We start from the raw sequence: 22,615 nt of genomic DNA, 5'->3' as shown, positions 1-22,615 counted from the left end.
GCTGGGGTGTGTGGGTCGAGGGACAGTGGTGAGGGACTTAGTGTGGCATTCCCAGGAGAGGGGCTCTGAGGAGGTGGGGCCGGCAGCCCTCTTGCTGCTTTCTGGACTGGGTACTCCTGGTAGGCCCATCACTTTCTGGCCCTTTCTTGTGCTTGCCCTGTCCTCTTGTGTTGTTAGAATGATCCGGGGATTTGGGCGTTTGTCCCCCTAGCTGCCCTGCTTTCTGTGACCTCCCTAGAGGTCTCATCGGGCTCCACCACCCCAGCCTGGTACTGTGAGCCCAGTACAGGCCCTGGATGAAGGTACCTACAATTAGCCTCATTGGTCTATTTTCTGTTACTTATAATAAAACAACCGAGGCGGAGGAATTTATAATGAAAAGAAGCTTATTTGCCTCACAGTTTTGGAGCTCCAGGACAGGGTGCCACACTGGCGGGGTTCTGGTGAGGACCTCAAGGTGGATGACGTCACAGGAGTATGTGCAAGTGGAGAAATTGTAGAGCCAGACAGGAAGCCAGATGGGAAAGAGCAGGCCGTGTTCACTTTATACCAATCCCTTGCAAGAACTAATTATGAGAAAGATGTCCAGTCCTTTTAGGGTACACACAATGACCTAACCAGGTTCCACTAGACCCTCTCTCTTCATGTTCTACTACTCAAGGCTATAACCACTCTGAGGGTCGAGCTCCAGCACATGGATTCTTGGAGAACACACTCAAAATGTATGCACATCATAGCCCAGTCAGAGCCCAAGGAAATCTGTAAGACTGGGTGGAAGAAAGTTCTTCCATAGATGGTGGGGACCGGAGAGGTGAGCTGGGGCCGGGGGAGTCACACATTCCAGTCATAGCCTACTGCAGGCAGATGAGCCTGCCAGAACCCTCTTTTCCTTAGTGACACCCCCAGAGTTGCTAGGGAAGAGGAAGGCTAGGTTAAAGTGAGGAGTTCGGCCCACAGTGGGACCCAGGACTGGTAATGGTCCTGCTCACACGCACATACCTGAGGGTCACAGGTAGGAGCTTCCATGACAGGAAAGTAACTATTGAGTTTCCCTCAGAAAGTGCTGGGCTCAGAAAGCAGAAGTTTCCAGGCTACACACACACACACACACACACACACACACACACACACACACACACAAACACCCCTCCATCTCTCCAGGAAACCAGCTTCCTCTGGCCCAGGTCATCACCACAGAGGCCACACAGGGTAGTGTTTACGAGTTAGGCCCAGGCGGTGTTCAAACCCTTGCTCTGTCATTTACGGGCTACGTGGCTCTGAACCAGCCTCTCTCTTCTCTCAGCTGTAAAGCTGTCTGTCTGGTAGGAATGTTATGACAATCCAACACTCTCACAGAGGAGTTAGCGGACTTTCTGTAAAGGGTCGGGCAGTAGTCAGGTTCGACTGACTATTAATAGCCAGTCTCTCTCAGCCATTCCACCAAGGTGGTATCAGGCAGCAGCCACAGATAGTATGTAAACGAACAGGCGTGACTGAGTTCCAGTTGGACCCCATTTACAAAAACAGGCAGTAGGCTAGATTCAGCCCTCAGGTTCTTTCAGCAGCCCCTGACTTAGGGAAAAAAAAGTGCCTGGCACATGGTAAGATCTGGAGTATTATCTGTCATTGCTTTTGGTATAGGTGACACTCCTCTCTGGGCCTGGATGCCCTTCCCTTCTGGACCTTCTCCGCCTATCCTCAGCAAATCCTGGTTGAGTCCTGGAGCCCTGTGGGGCCTCCGCTTCCTGTCTGGAGGGTCTCTCTGGCCCTCCCACCTCCTCACCTTCTTCCCAGCCTTTATACAGCTGTCCAGTCCTGCCACAGCAATCTTCTCCGAGTACAGGCTTAGAGGGGCCCTGTCTGTGTCTCAGATCTCTGTAGTTCCGATCTGAATTCTCTTGGGAAAGTTTCTGTTTGTTATCATGTTAACTGTTCTCGCATCTCCAGAGGGTGAGGTTCATCATGGTCTCCATTCTCCAAAGAGGGGGGCTCACCACCGGCAGTGACTATCACCCGGGCTCCTCCCGCCGCCGGGCTCCCTTCCTGGTTCCTAGAAGGAAAGGGATACAGAGCAAGCACTGTTGGGAGAACTACCCCCCGAGGGCGTAGGGCACCCCCGAGTATGGGGAGCTAGCGTGGCCAGTGATTGTGTTCCCTCCTCTCTCTTCTGCAGTCGGCCTACGCCGTGTCCCTGCTGCGTGAGTGCATGAAGTTGCAGCCCTCGGATCCCACGGTGCCCCTGATGGCTGCCAAGGTCTGCATCGGGTCCCTGCACTGGGTGAGTGAGCTGGGGGGGAGGGGGGGGTCCAGCAAGTGGGAATGAGGTGGGGGTGTGTGAATAGAAGAAAGGAGGGTCCCACTTGTGTGCAGGGACAGGAGGAGAGTCTCGGAGGACCCCCCTAACTTTGACCTTGACAGCATAGCCCCTTTGAAATGTGATCTCCAGAGAGTCCGACAGATGGAAAGTCCTGAGGGGAGTTGGCAAGTCCTCAGAGTCACGTAGACCAGCCTGTTGGAAAAGAGGCTACAGATGAGTGCATAGTTAATAGAGGAGGGGGGTGGGGGTCGATCTCAACCCTAGCCTGAGACAAAACAAAGATGGCTTCCTTGCTATCCCTTCTAGGTTCTTATTGCACCCCTCGGCCTCTTTCCTGGTCCTACCGTCTGCTCCCCACTCTCTACGGGGGCGGCTTTTAGGAGACTGTAGCTCCAAGGGTACTTCTCAGCTGGTGGTCTTTGCTGGAGGGTCATGAAGGTGCCCCCCAAAGATCAGTGAGGAAACAGAGCCTGGAGCCCTGAGCCCCAGGATTTTGATGAGCTCAGACCCAGGGCATTGGACCCTAGGGAGTACAACACTAATACTGTCTCTAACCGGTAACTCTATCCAGATGCTCTTCACTGTCTTTGGCCCCAGTCAGCTTCCCGATGTCAGGGAGAGCCCCCTTTTCTATGCTCTGAGTGACACAGAACAAGTTCCTCATCCCTCTCACTTGTCATCTTATACCCCACACATCCTTTCCAAGAGGCTGTGTAACCCCCATTCCTTCCTCTGCATTCTAGATCCGAAGTAAGCACGCACTCTTTCGTAGCTGGCATGCAGCTGCAGGCTGCAGGCTACGGGCTGCCGAGTCCCGGGCCAAACCCTTGCAGCAAAGAGGGCTGGAGGTGCTGTTACCCAACCCCCAGTCAGACTTCCTCTTATTCCAGGACTTCTGAGAGGAAACCTTGGGCGCATCCCTTCGATGCAGCCCAAAATACCCATGTCTCTGGGAGCAGGGCTGGGGAGGGCATATGTGCTCCCCCGAGCTGCCAGCTCCAAGGAGCTGTGAGTCCACCCAGCCAATGGCGCCCTTGCCAGGAAGCCCTAAATTTAGGTCTTCCCACCGTGGAGGAGCTGTTTCCCTCCGCAGCATAATTACAGTGATTATGTGCATTCAGATTACATGGTAATAAAATTAGGATCAAATCAGTCCAAATTGAAATCAGATGAGTTAGGAGCAAAGGAATCAATGACAACATAAATAGAAAAGCCCAGAAGGAAACTTAAACACGCAGACTTGTCATCAGAAAAGGGAGAAAGGCCGTCTGTTACTGGGGGGGGGGGGGGGTCAGAGTTTGGGGGGGGGGTGTCAGACACAGGAGGGAGCAAGGCTCTGCAGGTGATTAGGGATGGGGGTGAGCTGCTGGGGACTTGGATGCCTCCTCTGGGCCCCCACCCCTCTTTTTCCCTTAAAATTAGTTTTCCTTTGTTTTATTTTAAGTGACAGTGTTTTCCCTGATTGTATGTCTGTGCACCATGCGTGTGTAATGCCCACAAAGGCCAGAAGAGGGCGTCAGATCTTCTGGGACTGGAGTTACAGAGGGTTGTGAGCCACCTTGTAGGCTCTGGGAATCTAACGGAGGCCCACTAGAAGAGCGGCCAGTGCTCTTACCCGCTGCGCCACCTTACCAGCCCCGCTCTTGGACCTCTTAGAGTCCGGTTTGTACTTCCCTTGGGTGTGGATTGAACTGGGGTATGAACTGGGGTATGATCCTCTATGCTTCTCCAGGACAGAGCTGTGTCTTTTCCTGAGGCCAGGGGGTGATGCCGGCCAGTGCCTGTGCCCCTTCCCTCCAGGAACTCTGTCCTTCACTATGAACTTTGCCTAGTATGGGCTTTGTGTCCGGTTAAGTACCGCCTCCTCCTCGTCTTTTGCCTTGCACTCTGGCCACAAGGCAAATTTGGGGCGGAGATAGAAAAGAAGATGTAGATATTTTCTTGGATCCCTCCCAACCCAGTTATTTAAAACTGATTTAATTTAAAAAGTTGGAACCCCTTCAGGAGGTATAGAGGACCACACAGACAGCAGAAGAGGTGAAATCAGACGCAGGTAAGCTCCCTGTGCAAAGGCCTGTAATACCTCTCACAGGCTTCATATCCCTGAGGGAGCAGCATGGGTGCAGGAAAGAGCGTAGGCTGTGGAGAACAGATCGGGTTCAAGCCCTTCAGTCTACCTTACTCACTGGCTTGTGTGACTTGGAGGGAGTGACTCACTCTCTCTGTGTCTCAGTTTCCTTGTCTATAATCTGGGGACTGGAATGCCCACTAGTAGGGTGGCTGTGAGCCTTAGGAGATGGTGTGTGTCTGCATGGCACTTTGCAGGCATGTGACAAATGGTTGCCATTAACTCTTCTTAGCACCTTCAAAATAGTAATCACTTAGAAAGGACATGCCTTTGCTTTCGACTTTGAAGCCCGGGAAGATGGATTGTTGACGGAGCAGGGAAGAATACCCGCTCTTTTGCCACCATCTTGCAGAAGTTAAAACGTGCCCATTACACCCCGAGGAAAAAAATAGAAGCAGATTTTCCACGAAGTAGCTCCAGGTCCTACAGGAAGGGGCTCAGGAGAAGCTGGAGGTCTTTAAACAGAGCCCTGCAGTCTCAGAATGGAACTCTCCCCCGTCCCTGGGAAGAGAGAAAGCGGGTGGCGAGTCAGGTGGGACCCTCTTTGCTCAGTGCAGGTGAATGAGGCTGCCCGGACACGGAAGGCAGCCCTGAGCCCCAGCCAGTGTGCCAGCTCAGCCGAGTCTGCTGCGCAGGGACCAAATTAGGAAAGCCTCGGAGACCAAGGAACTTGGGAAGGCACAGAGTGTTTCCGTACTTACAAAGAGCAAGGCCAAACCACCGAAGGGGCACCCTATGCGGTGCATCGTTCTTTCCAAGTATCAGGGTTGAGAAAACTGAGAAAGTGCAGAGGGCAGCTATGAAGCCCTCAGACCTGCCCGGGCTGGGGTCACAGTTCTACATTTGCTGAGTGGCTGACCGTGGGGTGGGGATGTCACACAAGCTCCCTGTGCCTCATAATCTCCTGCCATGGTGCTATGACATGGCGGTCAGGCCTCAGGCTGTTCAGAAACACAGAGGCAGGGAGGACCTTCCCTAGGTGGCCATGGCAAGGTCACCTGGCTGCTCCAAATTTGGGCGTTAGAGACAGTGTCATAGTGGGGTGGGGAGGAGACCGCACTGGGAACCCCTCATCGAGATGTGTTTTGATGAGAAAGAGGACCTCGTGCCACAATCTTGAGCTGGTGGCAGAGACAGCATCGTCCAGGAGGCCACAGGAGGAAGTGTCTGGAGTCTGGACCTGAGGTCCCCAGCAGGAGGAGGCTGGCAAGGGTTACTTGGTAGAAATGGTGTTGGGCGGCTGAGAGATGGAAACCGTGTTTTCAGATCATGTGTCAAAGACTCAATGGGTTGTGGAGTAGAACACTTGGAAGAAAAAAAAATTATAAGAGAAGGGTGGAAAATACTCTGATTTGTTGTCCTCCATGCAAAGGGTGAGTGTCTAGTGGTCTTTGGTGGCAAATGTGTCCTCGGCCTCAGATGGGCTTGGAGAGCATATGTACCTGCGCAGCAGACTGGGCAGGTCTGCCGGGTCCCGGCTTGTCCTGTGTCATTGAAGCTTTTCTGGGATGAACCGCCAGGCCGGGAGACAAAAGGCAGGCTGTATTAGCGTCCTTTTTTTGGATTCCAAAGGTCCTTGGATGCCGCTTGCAAATTTTTCAGCACAATGATGTGTGGTTAGTATATACATATGCACACATATATGCGTAGTAATTGTGGCCTCTATAATATAACATGTACTCACTGCTATTCATCTTTGACAATTATTAGTCAAACACACCAAGCATTCACATCACATCAGTCCTCCCAGCAGCCCTCTGAGGGTGACACCGTTGTCCCCATTTTACAGAAGAAGGAACTGAGGCCTGTAAGTTAACCTCAAAGGAGTGGAGCCCAAGCAGCGTGCTCAGCACTGTCCTGGTCCCCGAGCTGCCCCTGCCTCTGCGAAGAGACCTGACCTGGGAGTCAGGGGCTGTTTGGGGGCCTGGTTGGGCTCCTAGCCCTTCAGAGCCGAATTCTAAGGCTTTCAGATTGCCACACCTGCTCTAGATGAGGAGAGACTGTGTGCCTAGGAAAATGTTTTGTTTTTGTTCGGTTTTCATTCTCCCCATTTGCTAGCTAAGGCACCCATGTCTATTAATACCATGTGTAATTATTGTATTGTACATTAACTTACTTGGAATTAATACTATTTTTCCTGTATAATTACTGCAGTAAATCCACATGCAGAAGGGTTGCTTTGTGGGTGGCAACAGATCTCAAAATAGTGTTGGCCCTGTAGGGAACGTGGTACATTCAGGAGTCTCGTTCTTCGCCCAGTGGGTGCTCCGCTCCTTCAGGTTTGGGGTGGGGGTGTTGTTTGTTTTCTTTTTTTGCACATGGCTCATCATGGATGTGTCCAGACTGGGGACTCAGCCCATTCAGTTCTCCGTGACCTCTGTCTCGGGCAATTCTACCACCCGCCAGGGAGATGCTTTACCTGGGCACCCTCCCCAGCTGTGGCCAGCAGTCAGAGCTACCCTACTCTGACCCGAGGGAAGCAGCTTATGTCAGGATATGAGTAGGGTCGGGCCCTGCTGGAAGCCAATGTGAGTGTGACTCTCGCCTCCATTGGTCCGCCTGTGTGGTTCTCTAGCTGGACGGGATGCCTGCGCTAGGAACATGGTTGTCTGTCTGGCGGTGTGGGAGCGGGGTGTGAGTGGGAGGGAGATGTTGAAGCAGCCCTGGGAGCTGACATATACTGGGTGACACACAGACATCTTGCTGTGCTTTCCACAGGGCAGGTTAGGGGCATGTGGGAAAGCGTTGGTGGAGACACAGGAGAATGGATACAGCCTTAGCCCCAGCCCTGCACCCCAGCCAGCCTCATGGCTAGGGGTGCCACAAAATGTCCATAAGTCCCCGCTCATGTGCCTTCTCCTTGGGTCCCATGTTGTGTGTGGTGTGTGCTCACATGGCCCGTGCCAGCTGGGCCTTTTCCAACTGGACCAGTCTCTCTGCTCCCAGGACAAAAACAGCCTAAGGCCTTTTTCCCTTCAATGTTCAAGCTCACTGGCTTCCTGCTCAGGAAGGGAGGGAGCGAGCTCCAGACTAGCCTGTGTGGCAGCCTGCCTACCCTGCAGGGCCGGCCATGTTCAGCAAGGCACATGTTCCCAAGGCCCAGCCAGCCCTGGCTCCCCTCTGTCTGCTGAGCGGGTCCTCCCTACAGAGACCACGTGAGGAGGGAGCCACACATTCTGGCCTGTTTTGAGTTCATACTCTCAGCACAGCAGGCTTTGGGAGCTGGCTCTCCCAGGCAGGGAGTGTCTGTCTGTCTGTCTGTCTCTTTGGAAGAGCTGGCACCTGTGACCTTGAGTACTGGCTCCTTGGAGGGGACATAGCTCCAGGGAGGTACTTCCTGGTATAGCAAACAGCTGGCTCTTCTGCTCAGTAGTTGTATGGCCTGGAGAAGTCATGTTGCCCACAGTTCCAACATAAGGAATTGTTCTGTTTATATTATACTTGGGGCTGACACTGTCCCAGGTTGGTGACTCTGTTCCCTCTCCTGCTCAGGACAGCAAAGGCCACTCCAGTGACCACTAACTACCTTTCCTCTTTGCAGCTGGAAGAGGCGGAACACTTTGCCATGGTGGTGATCAGCCTTGGAGAGGAAGCAGGAGAGTTCCTGCCTAAAGCCTACCTGGCCCTGGGTCTCACCTACAGCCTGCAGGCCACCGATGGTGAGTGCCAGGTCCCAGGAGAACAGGCCTGTGGACGAGGCCTCGGGATTCCCAGCTGCCTCCAAGGGGTCTCATTCCACTCGTGATCCCTCCTTGCTACTCTCCACTGACAGGAGCAATCCTCTGGGATATGTGCGTGCATATACACACCCCACCACACACACACACACCTCTCAGTTCCCAGAGTTGCTCAGACACCTACCACCAATGGGCCATTCCTCTTCATGGACCCAGGTCTGTCACCACGTAGGTCCTGCCCAGCCCACACTGCCCTCTGTGGTCCTCCGGGTACCTCCTATCTACAGTGCTGTCGGCCCTCCACCCCACTGTGGCTTTCCTTCCGCTTCTCATGGGCCTTTGTCCTCAGCTCTGCAGCAATCCTCTGGGGTCTTTGAAGTCCCTTCTCAAACATTACACAGTACCAGACACCTAGGGGAGTTTCATATGGCTCTCATCCCTCCTGGCCCAGGCCTGGTGTTCTGTTCTCAGCCCTTCTAGTATAGCCCAGTGCCTCCCCATTGGACAGGCAGACACTGGATTTTGTGTCCTTCAAGTTTGGAAGAGAGGGAGCAATGACCCCCACCCAGACTTTGCCCGTGTCCCCTAGTGCCAGCCCCTGTGTGTAGGCTCCAGGGACCCTGGAAGCCATAACAGGACCATCTAGTATTGGCTGTCTTCTTCTGCTCCTCACACCCAAAGGCATGGCATCTTCAGGCACTGTCCCTTAGCCACAGCAATCTTCTGTGTCTTGAACCCTGTTACCGGACCTTGGGGTTTGCAAATCGGGCCCTGCTAGGCTCCTTCCTGCTAGGTTCCTGTGCCCTGGGGATGGACTAGGGAGATGCTTGCACCTCTTTAGTGACCCCCTGATCCATCGTGTCTCCTGCAGCCACCCTGAAGTCCAAGCAAGATGAGTTGCACCGCAAGGCCCTGCAGACACTTGAGCGGTGAGGAGACGCCCGCCTAATCTTTTGCTTCCTCACGTGCAGAGCGGTAAAATGGAGGGTCCCACAGTGAGGTTTCACCCTCTGAGATGGGTGTCTCTGCTGTCCCTTTTATGGATAAGGAAACCATAGGCCAGCCGGTCACCCAGCAGGCAGGAGGGGGTTATTGGGGTATCAGGTGACCTTGCCCTCAGCGCTGGGCACTGGAGAGCCTTGTGTTCAGCTCGGAGCTGGGTTACTACAGCTGCCAGGCCCAGCCCTTGCTCCTGGGGCTCTCAGGCTCCCACTGGTACTGTGATGCTGGACAGAAAGCAGGAAAAGCAGTCTGTGCATCAATGGGTCTCAACATGTAGGTCATGACCCCTCTGGGAGTCCCATACCAGATACCCTACATATCAGATATTTATATTACGATTCATAACAGTAGCAAAATTACAGTTATGAAGTAGCGACGAAATCTTTTTATGGTTGGGGGGTCAGCACAATGTGAGGAACTGTAGTGAAGGGTCTCCGCATCAGGAAGGTTGAGAACCACTGCTCCACGGTGTCCTGCAGGTAGCAGGGCCTCGGGAGTGCTGTCGGCATCCTCTAGCCTGACCACACCAGAGCTGCAGGAACTTCCCACCCCCAGCTTCACAGAGAGTTCCTGGAGTCAGGGAGGGAGGAAGGCATTGAAGCTCCTTCATCAGACCTGCCTTGCTCCTCCCTCCCCCGGTCTGACCCACCGTGTCCCCATCCCCCACACTGAAATGGCAGAGGGTTGTTACTGGGGAGGACCTGGCTAGGACTCCTTGCACCAATGTGATTGGAGCATATGACACACCAGCCTCCCTCTGGGTCAGGTTGTTCCCCAACCAAAAAAGCAAGATATTCCAGCCCTGGGACTCCCCCACCTCTCCCCGCCAGTGTTACGTTCCTGGGACTTCTCGCTCAGATGGGCAGTTCAGAGGCCCTGCATCCTCCTCGGGGCAGTATGAGTGTCCTTTAGTAGGAAAGCCGTAGTCAGACTAACCGGGATGTCCACAGAGAAACAGCCAGGCTGACATTCACAGATGTGACACTCTCTTCCCCCTGCCCTACCGTTCCTTTGAGATCTGTCACCTCGGTGATGTCCTACCTCAGCTTGTGCCAGCCCTCCATGGGCCACTGTCCTCTACCATGAACTGCCTGGGGACCTCTGAGGGGAGGGGGGCTGGCATGATCTCCCACCATATTGCCCACCGCACCCAGCACACCGCTGACAGTAACTGACTTTCGACTCTCTCTCCCCTGCAGAGCCCAGGCACTGGCACCCGATGACCCCCAGATTATCTTCTATGTTGCCCTGCAGCTTGCCCTCGTCCGACAGGTGTGTTCCTAATCCTCAGATCTGTGTGACTGTCTGTCCCTCGGTAGCCTTGTCTTTGATGTGAGCATCTTTGTGTGAGGGGTCCAGTGAGGATTCGGTCAGTGTGGTTACACCTCAGCCCACTTGTGATGGGCACACAGAAAGGGTTATTCAGTGCCCTGACTTTCCTTAGAATACGGCAGTCTCCTGAGAAATGGGTAAGTGACCACAGCATCATTTGTTTGTGTCCTGGCCTTACCCTCGACATGGGCAAAGTGTGATTGGCACGTGGGGCTATTTCTGGATGGGTTCTGTGTGACCCCCAAAGCTTTCTCCTGACCCCAAAGACCCCACTGCAGGCTCCTGACCTCGGGGGTTCAGTAGGGAAGCTACCTTTGCCCTACCAAGACCATCACCACCATGGCCACCAGCAGCTCTCCGGGTAGAACCACCTTTCCCCCAGTGATCTGTGAGGTCAGTGTCAGGGGACCCCAAGTTCATAAGCACTCCCCTAAACCATGCCTTTCAGAGTCTCCTTTGATCTCATGCACCCTGAAGCCCTCAGGCTGTACTCTGGGTATCTGTGGTGGCCTTGACTCAGTGTCTGCTGATTCTGATACACCCTGACTGTTTGGGGACTGTAGGAGGCCTGAGACCCCAGGACAGCTCCAGGGAAGCCTCATAGGCTCTGTCTACAGCCTGGCACGGTGGTGCACACCTGCAGTCCTGATACTTAGAAGGCTAAGGCAGAATCCTTGAGTTTGAGGCTAGCCTAGGCTATAGAGTGAGCTCCAGGTCAGCTTGGGATACACTACAAGATGCTGTCTCAAGAAACTGAGCAAAAGAGGAAAAAAAGAAATCCCCATTCATACATGGACAAGAGAGGGTAGCCCTGGAGTGGGCGCCAACATCCCGTTCAGGGACAACACGACCTCATTTCACGCCTTGACCCCAAGTTCACCCTGCCCCAGCTGAGAGGCGCCTGGCCCATTTGGAGACAGGGTCCCGGGTACCTGGATCCCTGCCAGGAGGCTGCTCTGATGATCACCCCTGACCTTGGAGCAGCTCACCAGCTGTTTCCTCTGACTCAGGAGCAGTGGGGCTCGTCTTCCTCCTTCCTCACCCTCCCCTGGAGCCCACATGTTCTGGCTTCCCACTGCCCGGTAGTCCCACCACCAAAAGCCCTTCCTCCTGCCTTCCACCTGGATTCTTAGCAGTGCTTGTCCAGCCTGACTTGTCGGTCTGAATCCGCCATCTCCATCTCCACCTCCACCTCCGAGTCCTTCTGTCTCCGCTGCTTTCTACCCAGCGGTCCCCCACGTCACTGCTCCTGCTTTCTGCCCCTCCTCTCCCTTCCTCTCACACCTCCTCCTCCCCTGTGACTCATTCATCCCTCCGCCACCTCCACTATTTATCCACGATCCTGACTCCCAGGCCCTGCTCACTGAATGCCTCTCCTCTAGGAACATCACTCAGCTTCTGGGAACAGACGGAAAGGTACCTGAGACCACTCTATTTTTAGCCCCCTGTAAAGGAACCTGGTGCTTTTTGCCAATTACGTTAATGATAAACCTTCGGTGATGCATTTTTTAATCTCTTCAATTATTCACTCGTCTTTGATGAAGGGCGCCCATCTTCCAAAAACGATGTTTGTTAGGCCAGTGGGGTCTGGTGCTGTTTTCTTGTGGACACCACATCTAGAGAGTCCCAGAAGGTTGAGGACCTTGAGTGGATGCTTAAGGTAGTATCCTCACCTATTTGGGTATCTGTGACTTTCTGCCTACAGCATGGCTGACTGCCCTGAGCTGTGATATTGGGGTTTGGATAACCCTCCCAGGATAATGGGGTCTGTTTTGGTGAGGCACAGGGCAAGACCAGCCTTGGAGAGTCACATACGCTAAGGTGGTAGCCACAGCGATCTTATTAGCTGCTTCTTCACACACTCCTTGACCTACACACAATTCTGGGCTTGGCACTTAGTGGCCAGAAGGAGACCACGTGCTGGGCCTGGCATACTGGGAATGCAAAGCACCATAGGGGACACAAGAGGTTGGTGTCTCAGGTCTGCTAAGGAGCAAGACTCTTAAAGGCTCTATGCACTGGTCAGTGGTCGAGCACGTACTTAGCGTATGAAAGGCCCTGGGTATAGTCTCTGGCATTGCATTAAAAAAATGTTTTTTGGACTAAGGAGTCCTGATGTGGACAGAGTCACCAAAACAAATGCAGCTGCCTTGAGCACATGCCCTTGAACTAGGAGGAAGAATCCTACAGTTTTTGTTGCGGGGTCTCGGGAAGCTGAAGTGGGGAAGAGAGGCTTTGGGAACGCCACTGAGCTGGGGCGCTGCAGGATGTGTCTCATACCCGAGCCTTGGAGCAACCACAGGAGACTGACCACTATGGAGGAAATGCAGACCAGAGAGGGGTGTCTACCTGGCTCTAGGTACCAGCAGAGCAGTGGAAGAGCTGGGGTGCACTTTTGGCTCTGTGAGGGTGTGAACAGGAGGGATGTCTCTCCATCATTGTCCTGTAAGGTGTCTACCCCACTGTGGCGTGCATGAAGAGAGTAACAGAAGAGCCTGTGTGCAGGGCTCGTAGCTAGTGTATTATCCAAACAGGCCATCCTAGCCCTCCTCTCCCATGCCTGGTGCTGTGTCTCTCCCGGTCCCCTCTGGTTGTGCAGTCACAGTCTCCACACACACACACGAGAGGCAGGTGGCTGAGAGGAAGGCAGGGGGATGGATGGGCATTTCCACAGAAGCAGGGCCTTGCGATGAGGGTGCCATTTACTGAGGCAGCAGGGAGAACACGCCTCATGCATTCTGGGCAACCAAGCCGAGTGAATGCCAGAAGTCTGAGGACGGAGATGACGGGCTGGACATTGCTGTACTGTGCACTCTGAACCTGCAGCTTAAGGAGAGTTGACCTACATCGGTGGTTCTCAACCTGTGGGTCGCAACCCCCCTAGGGGGTCACATGTTAGACATCCTGCATAGCAGATATTTTACATCACGATTCATAACAGTATCAAACTTACAGTTATGAAGTAGCAACAAAAATGATTTTATGGTTGGGGCAGGGGGGTCACCACAACATGAGGAACTGTATTTAAAGGGTCACAGCGTTAGGAAGGTTGAGAACCGCCAGCCTACACTGAGCTCCTCATTCACCCAGTGTGGCATTAGCAGGCTGTGTGGGTTTAGCCTATGCTAATCAGCACTGAAACACCAACCTCTCAGGACAGGGATGCTTGAGCAGACAAAGGGTTAGAAGGTAAGTGAGCATGTCCAGGTGTACATAACCTACCAGTTTAATCCATCTCAGGTAAGCCATATGCCTCATGTATAGGACATGGAATTCTAAGAAGCAGGGGGTTCCCTGGCTGCTGTGGATATCACTCTGTATAAATAACATGCTGATTGGCCAGTAGCCAGGCAGGAAGTATAGGCGGGACAAGCAGAGAAGAGAATTCTGGGAACAGGAAGGCTGAGGCAGGAGACGCTGCCAGCCACTGCCATGAGAAGCAACATGTAAGATACTGGTAAGCCACCAGCCATGTGGCAAGGTATAGATTTATAGAAATGGGTTAATTTAAGATGTAAGAACTAGATAGCTAGAAGCCTGAGCCATTAGGCCAAACAGTTTAAATACTATAAGAATCTGTGTGTTTATTTTATAAGTGGGCTGCGGGACTGCCAGGGCTTGGCGGGGGCCGGAGAGAAACTCTCCAGCTCCGCCATAAGCCTGATGTGTAGGACATGGAATTCCGAGGGGCAGGGGCTCCCAGGCACAAGAGACCCAGACCTTTCAAATTCACAAGTAAGGTGTTCCTTTCTCTAACACCCCAATAGTCCCCCCAAAGAGCATGCTCTTTGGATTCAAATAGCGGGGCGCAGGGGACTGGGAACAAGAGGCGGTCTTGCTGGAGAAGGAGGAGGTAGTGAAGGGGGATGCAGGACCACCTGGCAGGTCACACTGGACAGTGAAGGAGTTGCTGCAGTCACCAGGACGACCCAGCCTCCTTTGAAGGAGCGTGTTAACACTGGTGACGACCATAATTTCTTTCACTCTTTAATACTTGTGGAAACTCCCCAGACTCTGCCAAGCGCTCGCAGGCCAGGCCATGTGAGGAGAGTTCGTTGAGCTTACTGACCTATGTGGCTGAGCAGGGGGTGGGTGGAGGTACTCAGGTAGGATGGAGAGCAGCATCCAGGGTGACCTATTAATCCATCCTGAGCCGTGTTGTACCCCATACAACTTCTTCAACAGAGGAGACCACCTGATTTTTCCCAGGCCCAGCAAGGAGCAAGGGTTTGGCAAGACGACAGGGCCAGGGGTGGGTCGTCTTCCTTGCCTGTCTGCAGGATTCTCAGAGCGGTGGGAGCCTGCCCCCTTCCCACCCCCACCTCCCAGCCCCCACACTCAGCACCGGGAAGGGAGGCAAACCCAAGCCGTGAACACTGGGGCTCTGTGTGGCATCAGGTCTGCCGCACCTGAAGGAAAGGCTTTGCTTTACCCTGGAACCACCCATGGTAGCTTCTCAGACCTCTACAACTGGCCTCATCCTCCTTATCTAAGCTGACTAGAGAACCACACTTAATTATTAAGTTGAAAAAACCCAATGTAGTACAAAAACCAAGTCTCACCTCTAGCTGGGCTCCACGCTGCCCACGTTGGAGGACACACCCTCCTTTCTGCCGTTCATCTCTGCTGCCCCTCCCCGCTGCCTTTGGCCACACCGCACCGCCTCCCTAGAGCACCCCTTTTTCCCTGCCTTCCCCCTGGGTGGGACTCTGACCCGTTGGCAAGGCTCTGGGAAGGGGTTTCCACATGTGGCAGGCAGCCTGTCCAGGCTCCCAACTCCTCCCCTTTAAAATACTTGCCCTCGTCTCCCCAAACCCCTTGCCAGGCTGCCTGATGGGAAATATTTTATGAACGCCCTGGTTGCCACTGGCCCAGGCTCCCTCAAGTTGAGCTGAGCCGCGGCTGGGATCTGAGTCGTGGGTAAGGTCCCTACACTGACGGGCTCTCTTGGCAGATCTCCAGCGCCATGGAGCATCTTCAGGAGGCCTTGACGCTGTGCAGAGATGATGCCAACGCCCTCCACTTGCTAGTACTGCTCTTCTCTGCCCAGAAGCATTACCAGCACGCCCTGGATGTCATCAACATGGCCATCACCGAGTACCCTGAGAATTTCAAGTGAGTCTCCTGGGTTCACTGCTGGGGAGAGGGCTAGCTTGGTTATTGCATAGTTGCCTGGGCATGCTCCAGTTTGGCACATTTTAGCCAGTACATGGAGAATAAATGCCCATTGCTTAGACACTTCCTGGGTAGAGGGACAAGGTGGTATAGGAATGACAAGGGGCTGTGGCAGTATGCACAGGATGCTTGGTGGGGATTAATGAGCCCATTGTGCTCCTGGGCCCCCCCTAGAGGCTGTGGGCCCAGAGGGGAAAAACTGCTGGATTGTGTATGTGCAAAGCTTCCCACCCAGCCCTCCAGTGCAGAGGGTACCACTTGGTAAGGCATGAGACGTAATCATGGCCCTGACACCGCTCGCCAAGGATGAAATTCTAAAACTAACTGGGAGGACAAAGGAGCCATCCTAACTGCATCCTTTACTGGAAGCTGGGGAAATCATTATCTTCCTCCAGGGTGGCCCTGACCCTGCATGTTTACTACACCAGTCACGTGCCCTGCGGGGTTCTTAGAGCAGGGTTCACATGCACTGGGACAGGGCAGCAGCCACAGGTGGAGCAGGAGTTGGTCTCCTTCCCCTACCCACCATGGAGGACCTATTGCCATCAGACCAGGACATCAGACCTAGCCAAGGCAAAAGCTGCATCATGGCTCTGTGAAGGGATCTAGGGGGAGGTCATGATTTGATGACTCCTGCTTCTCCTTGCCCCGACTGTCTGCTGTCTGAAGTCTAAACCACCCCAGCTTGGTGGATCCTATCTGGTCCTCCCATGCATACCGCACTGTCCTGCTCCAGTGGATCCCAGCTGTTCATACACAGCCAGGTATAAGTAAAGTGTGTGTCCACTTTGGTAATCCATCCATGTACTGAGGAATGGCCCTGATTCTGAGCCTTGCTCCAGCCTTGGAGAAGTGATTATTCATTTTATAAGACACACCGTTCAGGAATTATAAAACACAGATAAATCAGGTGTGGACAGTAGGAATCCCAAGTACAATGCAGCAGGACCAGGTGGTAGTGTTTTTATTTTATTTATTTTTAATTTAAAAAAGTGACATTTATATGGGGTGGTACACACATGCAGTGGCACCTATGTGGATAACTTGAGGTCATTAGTTCTCACCTTCTATCATGTGAGTCCTGGGGATAGAACCTGGGTCTGCAGGCTTGGCGGTGAGTGCCTTCACCCACTCAGACGTCTTCCCAGCCTTATGAATTTTATACATAGTAAAAATCCAGGAAAGAGGAGGCCTGTCCTCTTCACGGTGATACCTTGCTTTTTCCAAGCTCCATCCTTACAGGCCTGGCAGGTCCTGACTCGCTGCTGCTGGAACGTGTGCCATGTGTGTGTTCTCTACATGCTTGCACGTCTCTGTGTGTGCCTGTGCGTGCATGTGTATTTACTCTATCAGTTGGGCTAAGTGGGAAAAGAAACGCTCAAAGGAAAAAAAAAAAAAAAAAAAAAAAAAGCTTGGAACCCTAGGGTAGGAAGAGCAGGAACTCCCTGCCCACTGCCAGGGCTGAGCACTGGAGAGAAAAGGTGCCACAAGGCCATTGTGCTAAAAGCTGTTTTAGCCCCAACTCCTTTCTAAATGAGCTCTTCCATGGAAACCCAAACGTGGAACAGGGAGGAGCAGGGCTACTCCCTTCCACTCCTGGGTCTCCCACTTTGCTCCTCAACATCTCTTCACGGCTTCACAGCTCTGTCCTTCTAGCCCCGTGCACCTCCCTGACCTGCTGTGGAAGGCTCATCCCCTTGCTGAAAGTCTAATTGAACCCCAAGCAGTGTGAGGTGTACTGGGGTATTGTGAGATCTATTCCTTTGCTTCCCTGGACCACCCCAGGAAGACGCTTCCTCCCGGTGGCTTTCTTCCCGTCTTCCTGTTCCCGGTGGCTTCCTCCCCATCTTCCTGCTCTGAGGATGCTTGGGCAACCCCCTCCCTCCCATGTGATGTGAGTGAGCCCCACTGCTCTATGAGGCTGCACTCTCCACACATTCCTTTCCCCTTACCTGGGTGTGCCCTGTTCCCCTGAGTGTCCTTACAGTAGGACAGAGAGGTTTTGAGCTCACACCACATCTACCCTCACCCCTTCAAGAGGAGCCCTATGGGTGTACATGGATGAGAACTTCTCCTACTTGCAGGCAGGGAGCTAGCTTTCAGCAGGTTCTTAGATGGGCCAAGACCCCAGAGAGGTAGTGGGGTGTAGACTGTGCTGTTTGCCATCATGCAGCCTACCTGTGCCCACTCCCTGGTGCTTCTTCCAAGCCCTGTGCACATGTTTGTGTGGAGCAGCCTGGAAAAGAGTCTCTGCTTCTGCAGGCAGAGCCTTAAGGGGGCAGCCTATGCCATGGGAACTGCTCTCCTCCAGAGACATAACACTGCTTCGAGGGACAGCGGGAACTCTAGGGTGTGAGACCCTGCACGTTCTTATTCCTTGTCCTACAGAGTGTTCTGCAGAGTAGCGGGGAATGAGTGTATTCTACCCCGAAGAGAAGTCCCCCCCCCCACTCACTCTGCTCAGTTAGGAAGGGTCAGATGAGGTGGAGAAGTCATTCTTTATCATGAGCCCCTCAGTTCCCAGACTCGGGAGCTCTGCTTTGATCTGATCTGGCCCTAGAAGGCTACAAAACTAACCAGAAGAGGAATTCATGGGATTCAGGCCATGGGAGTGTGAGAAAATAAATCTGTCTTATAGAAAAAAAAAATTATGCATATACATTCCCAGTTCTATTGAGTGACCATGTCCCTTTGCAGATAAGTCAATACTACTCCCCACAGATGAAACCCTGGAGTACAAAAACCCATGGATTAGCAGGAAATGTCATTGAGTCCATTACGGGTCAGGGATCACTGAAAAATGTCATTGCTCTTCGATTGACTGTGCGTCCTGCTTCTCCAGCTGCTCTCTGAGCTGGGAACAAGCCATGTGTGGCTCCAGCTGTTGGTAGCAGTTAATTAAACAACCAGTCCAGTAAATATCACTCAGCAAAACAACAGACCGTACCTCCTTGGCCTGACCTCATTGTCCCGATCGAAGTCTATTCTTAGGGGATACTTATAGGCCCATGATATAGGTTGTCTCCCACCAAGCAACTTACAGCCATTATCCTGGTGGCCAGGCCTTCTAGAGGCTTATCCTGTCTGCAAAGTCATCAGTGTAGCAGACTCAAGAACTGTCCCCCAGGGGAAGAAAGCCAGCAGGTCCATGTAGGGGTACCGGCTTTTCCACTGCTTGGGAGTGGACCCCCATCTTATAAGTTTATCCCAGTATGAGATCCAGTTAGGTCACGGCCCTGGAATTACTTCTGTTACTTACCCATGCCAACCGCAGCAACTTGTACCTCCTTAAAAAAAAATCTGCCCTGCCTCCTCTGCTTCTGAAGTGTACTGTGAGACACACTAAAGAAGGTCATGGGCTGATGGACAACTGTCTCTAAGGTCGGAGTGTGGAGGGAATGCCACAAGCAGTCTCATTGACACCTGGAACTGAATGTGTGCAGTGAGCCAGGAGCTGAAGGAAGGGGATACTGGTGAGGCTGAGCCAAATAGTGACGCACCTCTGGGGACCAAGGCAAAGCTTTATGGAGAGGTCACTGTTCCCCCACGGGCACCAGGCACCATGTAGGCACACAGAGCAGAACCCAGCTTTTGTGGAGAGATCAATGATCCCACACAGGCACCGTCTAGACGTGCAGAGTAGAATCCAGCTTTTATGGAGTCCATTGTAGAGAGATCGCTGACCCCACACAGGCACCGTCTAGGCATGCGAAGCAGAACCAACTTTTGTTGGAGTCCATTGTAGGGATTGCTGTTCCCACACAGGCTCTAGGCACCATCTAGGCCCACAAAGCAGAACCCATTCTTCATGGAGTCCAGCTTCTGAAAACCCTTCTGACTCAGAGATTAGGAAGCAAAATGGAGGGACCCTTGAGTTCCATGCTGTAGGATGGCATTTGGGTAGTGTGGCTCAGGTTTAAAAAGGGAGAAACGTGATGAGGCAGAGACGATGCCTCCTTGGGGACAGTGTGAACCTGGTATGATGGGAACCAGACACCCCTAGCAGCTTCCTGAAATCCCATGGGCTTCCGACTAAGCCCGAGACACATGTGCCAGCTGGCCAGGAGGCCCGAGGCCAGGAGGACCACAGGCTTCCTGTGGGGAATGTGAGAATTTGGATCAGGTCCAGAGTTGTCTTTGCTGGTCCTTCCTTCTCATGGAAGAGGCAGCTGGGGAGCCTGACCAGGAGGGACAGGGGTACGGGGCGGAGAGGAATGGACCGCTGAAGAGCATACTTCCTTGAAGCCATGAGCCCTGTCAGGCGATGGTTTTAGGTAACACATTCCTGCAGCTTTAGTCAGGCCCTTGTAGTGAAGGTCACCATAGAAACCAAACAAAGTTCCTAGGCTGATGATGGGAGCTTTCCAATAACGAAGCTGTCAGTCATGTCCCCTGCCCAGCCCTGGCAGCCTGCCAGGCTGACTTTGAGGGCCCAGGGCATACCAAAAGTGTTTACTGGGGAGTAAATGTGTTCTCTCCCCTGCTCCACAGTGGGCAGGGCTACCCACCCTTATCCGCCAGAATAGCCATTCCTGAGAGCCCCTGCTGGCCCAGCCCCTAGTCCCAGGAGGCTTGGGAAGTCCTGAGGGAAGGTGTGTTGGAGCCCCAGAGGCACTTGCCAGGGTAGGAACCATATAGCCCTCTCTACATGCTCCTGCTCGCCCCAGATAAACAAATGCAGTACTGCAGCCATCTGCCCCGGGAAACCAGGGCTGTTTTGGAAAATGTTTGAGGTGAAATAACTAGGTATTAACTGGGGCCAGACTGTAGCTAGATCCAGTCGAGGCTAAAGTTGAACCTCCAGGGCATTTCCCTGAACCACCTGGCCCCCTTCACCTGTTTTTCAGGTTGCGTGTGACATATTTCTGGAGGTGCAATCCACCAAGCAGAAGGGATCCAGAGTCCTGGGACTCCTGTTAGCATTTCTGCCTTAAACCCAGTGTGTTTATTTGATTGTTCTTATTAAGGACTTGTGGCACATCAAAAGGATGCTTAAAATACCAACACTCACGGAGGGGGGTTGGAATCAAAGGTATTAACACAAACATAGTTTATCACTTTGCTGAGTTCATTAAACATGCTTGGCTGCCACAGTGCGTGGGGACGGCAGCCAGGACTCGCCGGCCATGTGGCCGAGGAAGTGCTAAAGCCAGGCATAATCACTGGCACCGTGGGATCCTTCTCAAAGGTCAGCTCCTCCTTGGCTGAGCTGGGTTGACATTCAGTATTTCCCCTCCTCGCCTATCCCGTGAGCACCTCTGGTCTCGCCCTGTGTGACTTGAGAGGTCTCTGCCCGCAAGAGCAGGGCTGGCCTGCCTCTTTAATGGGAAGTCATGGGGTCTTTGAGAGTCAGCCCACTGGACGGGGGATGATAGATAAAAAGACTACAGCTGTATATACCAGGTCAGAACCTGCCCTTGTCCTACCTAAGATCTCCTCCGACAGTCTACCTGGAATGGCAAGGCCCTGTGTTCTGTGCTTTATGTTCAAGTCTGGCGAGGTCATTGGGAGTTTGTCTGGAGGTGGCCTGTGGTGGAAGGAAGTTGAGGTTGGGAGACTTGGCTGGTGGAGTCAAGCCAGCAGTCGGCGCTACCCACGGATAGGAATAGCCCGTTCAGAGCACGGTGTGCCAGATCCACGGGCTGGGGCTCCTCACCGGTGGAGCAGAAACTCGGAAGGACAGGAGCTACTCCAGGAAGCTGAGACTTTGGGGCCGCTGCTTTTTAAAGAGTCGGATCGAGTTCAATTCATTAAGAGGTGCAGGATCATTGTGAGCCTTCAAGGATTAGGGAACAGGGGTCACAGTAATCCTCCGCACCAGGGAAAAATCATTAGCTTTGGGGTTAAGGACTGCTAAAAAGGATCCCTTGAGTGTTAAAGATTAGTCTGGGGGAAAGTAATAAAACCAGGACTAGAGATGGCCCCTCCTCCTTCCAGGGAGGCCATTCTTGTTAGAGTCCCTGTACACATCACACTGTCAAAGAGCATGTGGGTGTGTAATCGGTCCTTTGCCCCTGTGGCTTTCCCAAAGCAGTGGAATTTAGAGGATCTAGGGAGCCCTGCATTGCTTAGCATGACCCTGGCATCCTAAACAAGGTCTGGGCCTACCTGCAAAAGCCAGGTGATTACAGGCTGAAGCAGGACAAGAGGACTGGGTGGTGCTGTGGGTGGGGAGTCCACCCCCACCCCCCCCCCCCCACCCCCCCCCCGTCTCCACAGCTTTCTAGGCCTTGAGGAATCCTTCCGACTCAACTCCATTCTTCTGTGCTTTGGCACAGGTTTGTTAGTTGGGTATGAAGGAAAAACTCCGGAAGATAAGAGCTTGGCCCCAGCCTAGGCAAACCCAGGCCTGGCAGGAAGACAGGTCTGAGGGCAACTGCGAATGGTTCTCAAGGGGAACTGTGCGCAGGCCCTGGACAGCTTAGGTCACGCAGCAGAGGCTCATCGGAGAGGCTGGGGCACTGGTAGAGAACCCAAAATGAGCCGGAAAGGATGAAGTATCCCCGGATCCCATTTGGCAGGAAGTGAGCCAGGGCCAGGGTGACTCCCTTAACTCATCACAGTACACAAGGTGAACAGTTAAGATGTGTGTGAGGGAGCCCAAGCCTGGGACATGCTCCAGAGAGCAGAACTAGACAATGGGCTTCTAGAAGTCTGCACTCTAGCTCCCTGCTAGGACCAGACGTTTGCAAGAGGGTTATCCCAACTGAGGAGGATGCTTTCCCATTCATCTCAGAGGCTAGAGAACTTCCTGAACAGGCCAGGAAGCTAAGGCACTTTCCAGAGCCTTCAGAGGCAGCTGGCCTAGAAATGTCTTCTGAGTTTCGTACGGTTTCAGCTTCAAAGCAGGGGCCTGCCCTGAACATCAGGCAGGATGAGCTGTGGACAGCTGTGTGCCTCCCTGGGGCTTCTCAGCTGCTGCTGCTGCCAGCTCATCAGGGCTCAGCCTCAGGGGGAGTGTGTGAGTAGGTGATTTCCCTCCTG

The 22,615-nt window shown here is 53.2% G+C and overlaps 1 protein-coding gene across 1 annotated transcript in view; it reads left to right on the top strand.

Moving 5' to 3' along the window:
* The window catches only part of Ttc7a (tetratricopeptide repeat domain 7A), a 97,433-nt gene that overhangs the window by 45,466 nt on the left and 29,352 nt on the right, over positions 1 to 22,615 (top strand). Inside the window, exons 10-14 of the mRNA XM_059248720.1 lie at positions 2,174 to 2,278; positions 7,987 to 8,104; positions 8,994 to 9,051; positions 10,324 to 10,396; positions 15,411 to 15,571. Of these exons, the coding sequence (XP_059104703.1) occupies positions 2,174 to 2,278; positions 7,987 to 8,104; positions 8,994 to 9,051; positions 10,324 to 10,396; positions 15,411 to 15,571 (515 nt within the window). The remainder of the gene's footprint in view (positions 1 to 2,173; positions 2,279 to 7,986; positions 8,105 to 8,993; positions 9,052 to 10,323; positions 10,397 to 15,410; positions 15,572 to 22,615) is intronic.

Source organism: Peromyscus eremicus, chromosome 22 (genome assembly GCF_949786415.1).
Source record: "Peromyscus eremicus chromosome 22, PerEre_H2_v1, whole genome shotgun sequence".
NCBI classification, from domain to species: Eukaryota; Metazoa; Chordata; class Mammalia; order Rodentia; family Cricetidae; genus Peromyscus; species Peromyscus eremicus.
The sequence above is the reverse complement of the archived record's forward strand: the minus strand, read 5'-3'. Positions and strand labels throughout refer to the sequence as shown.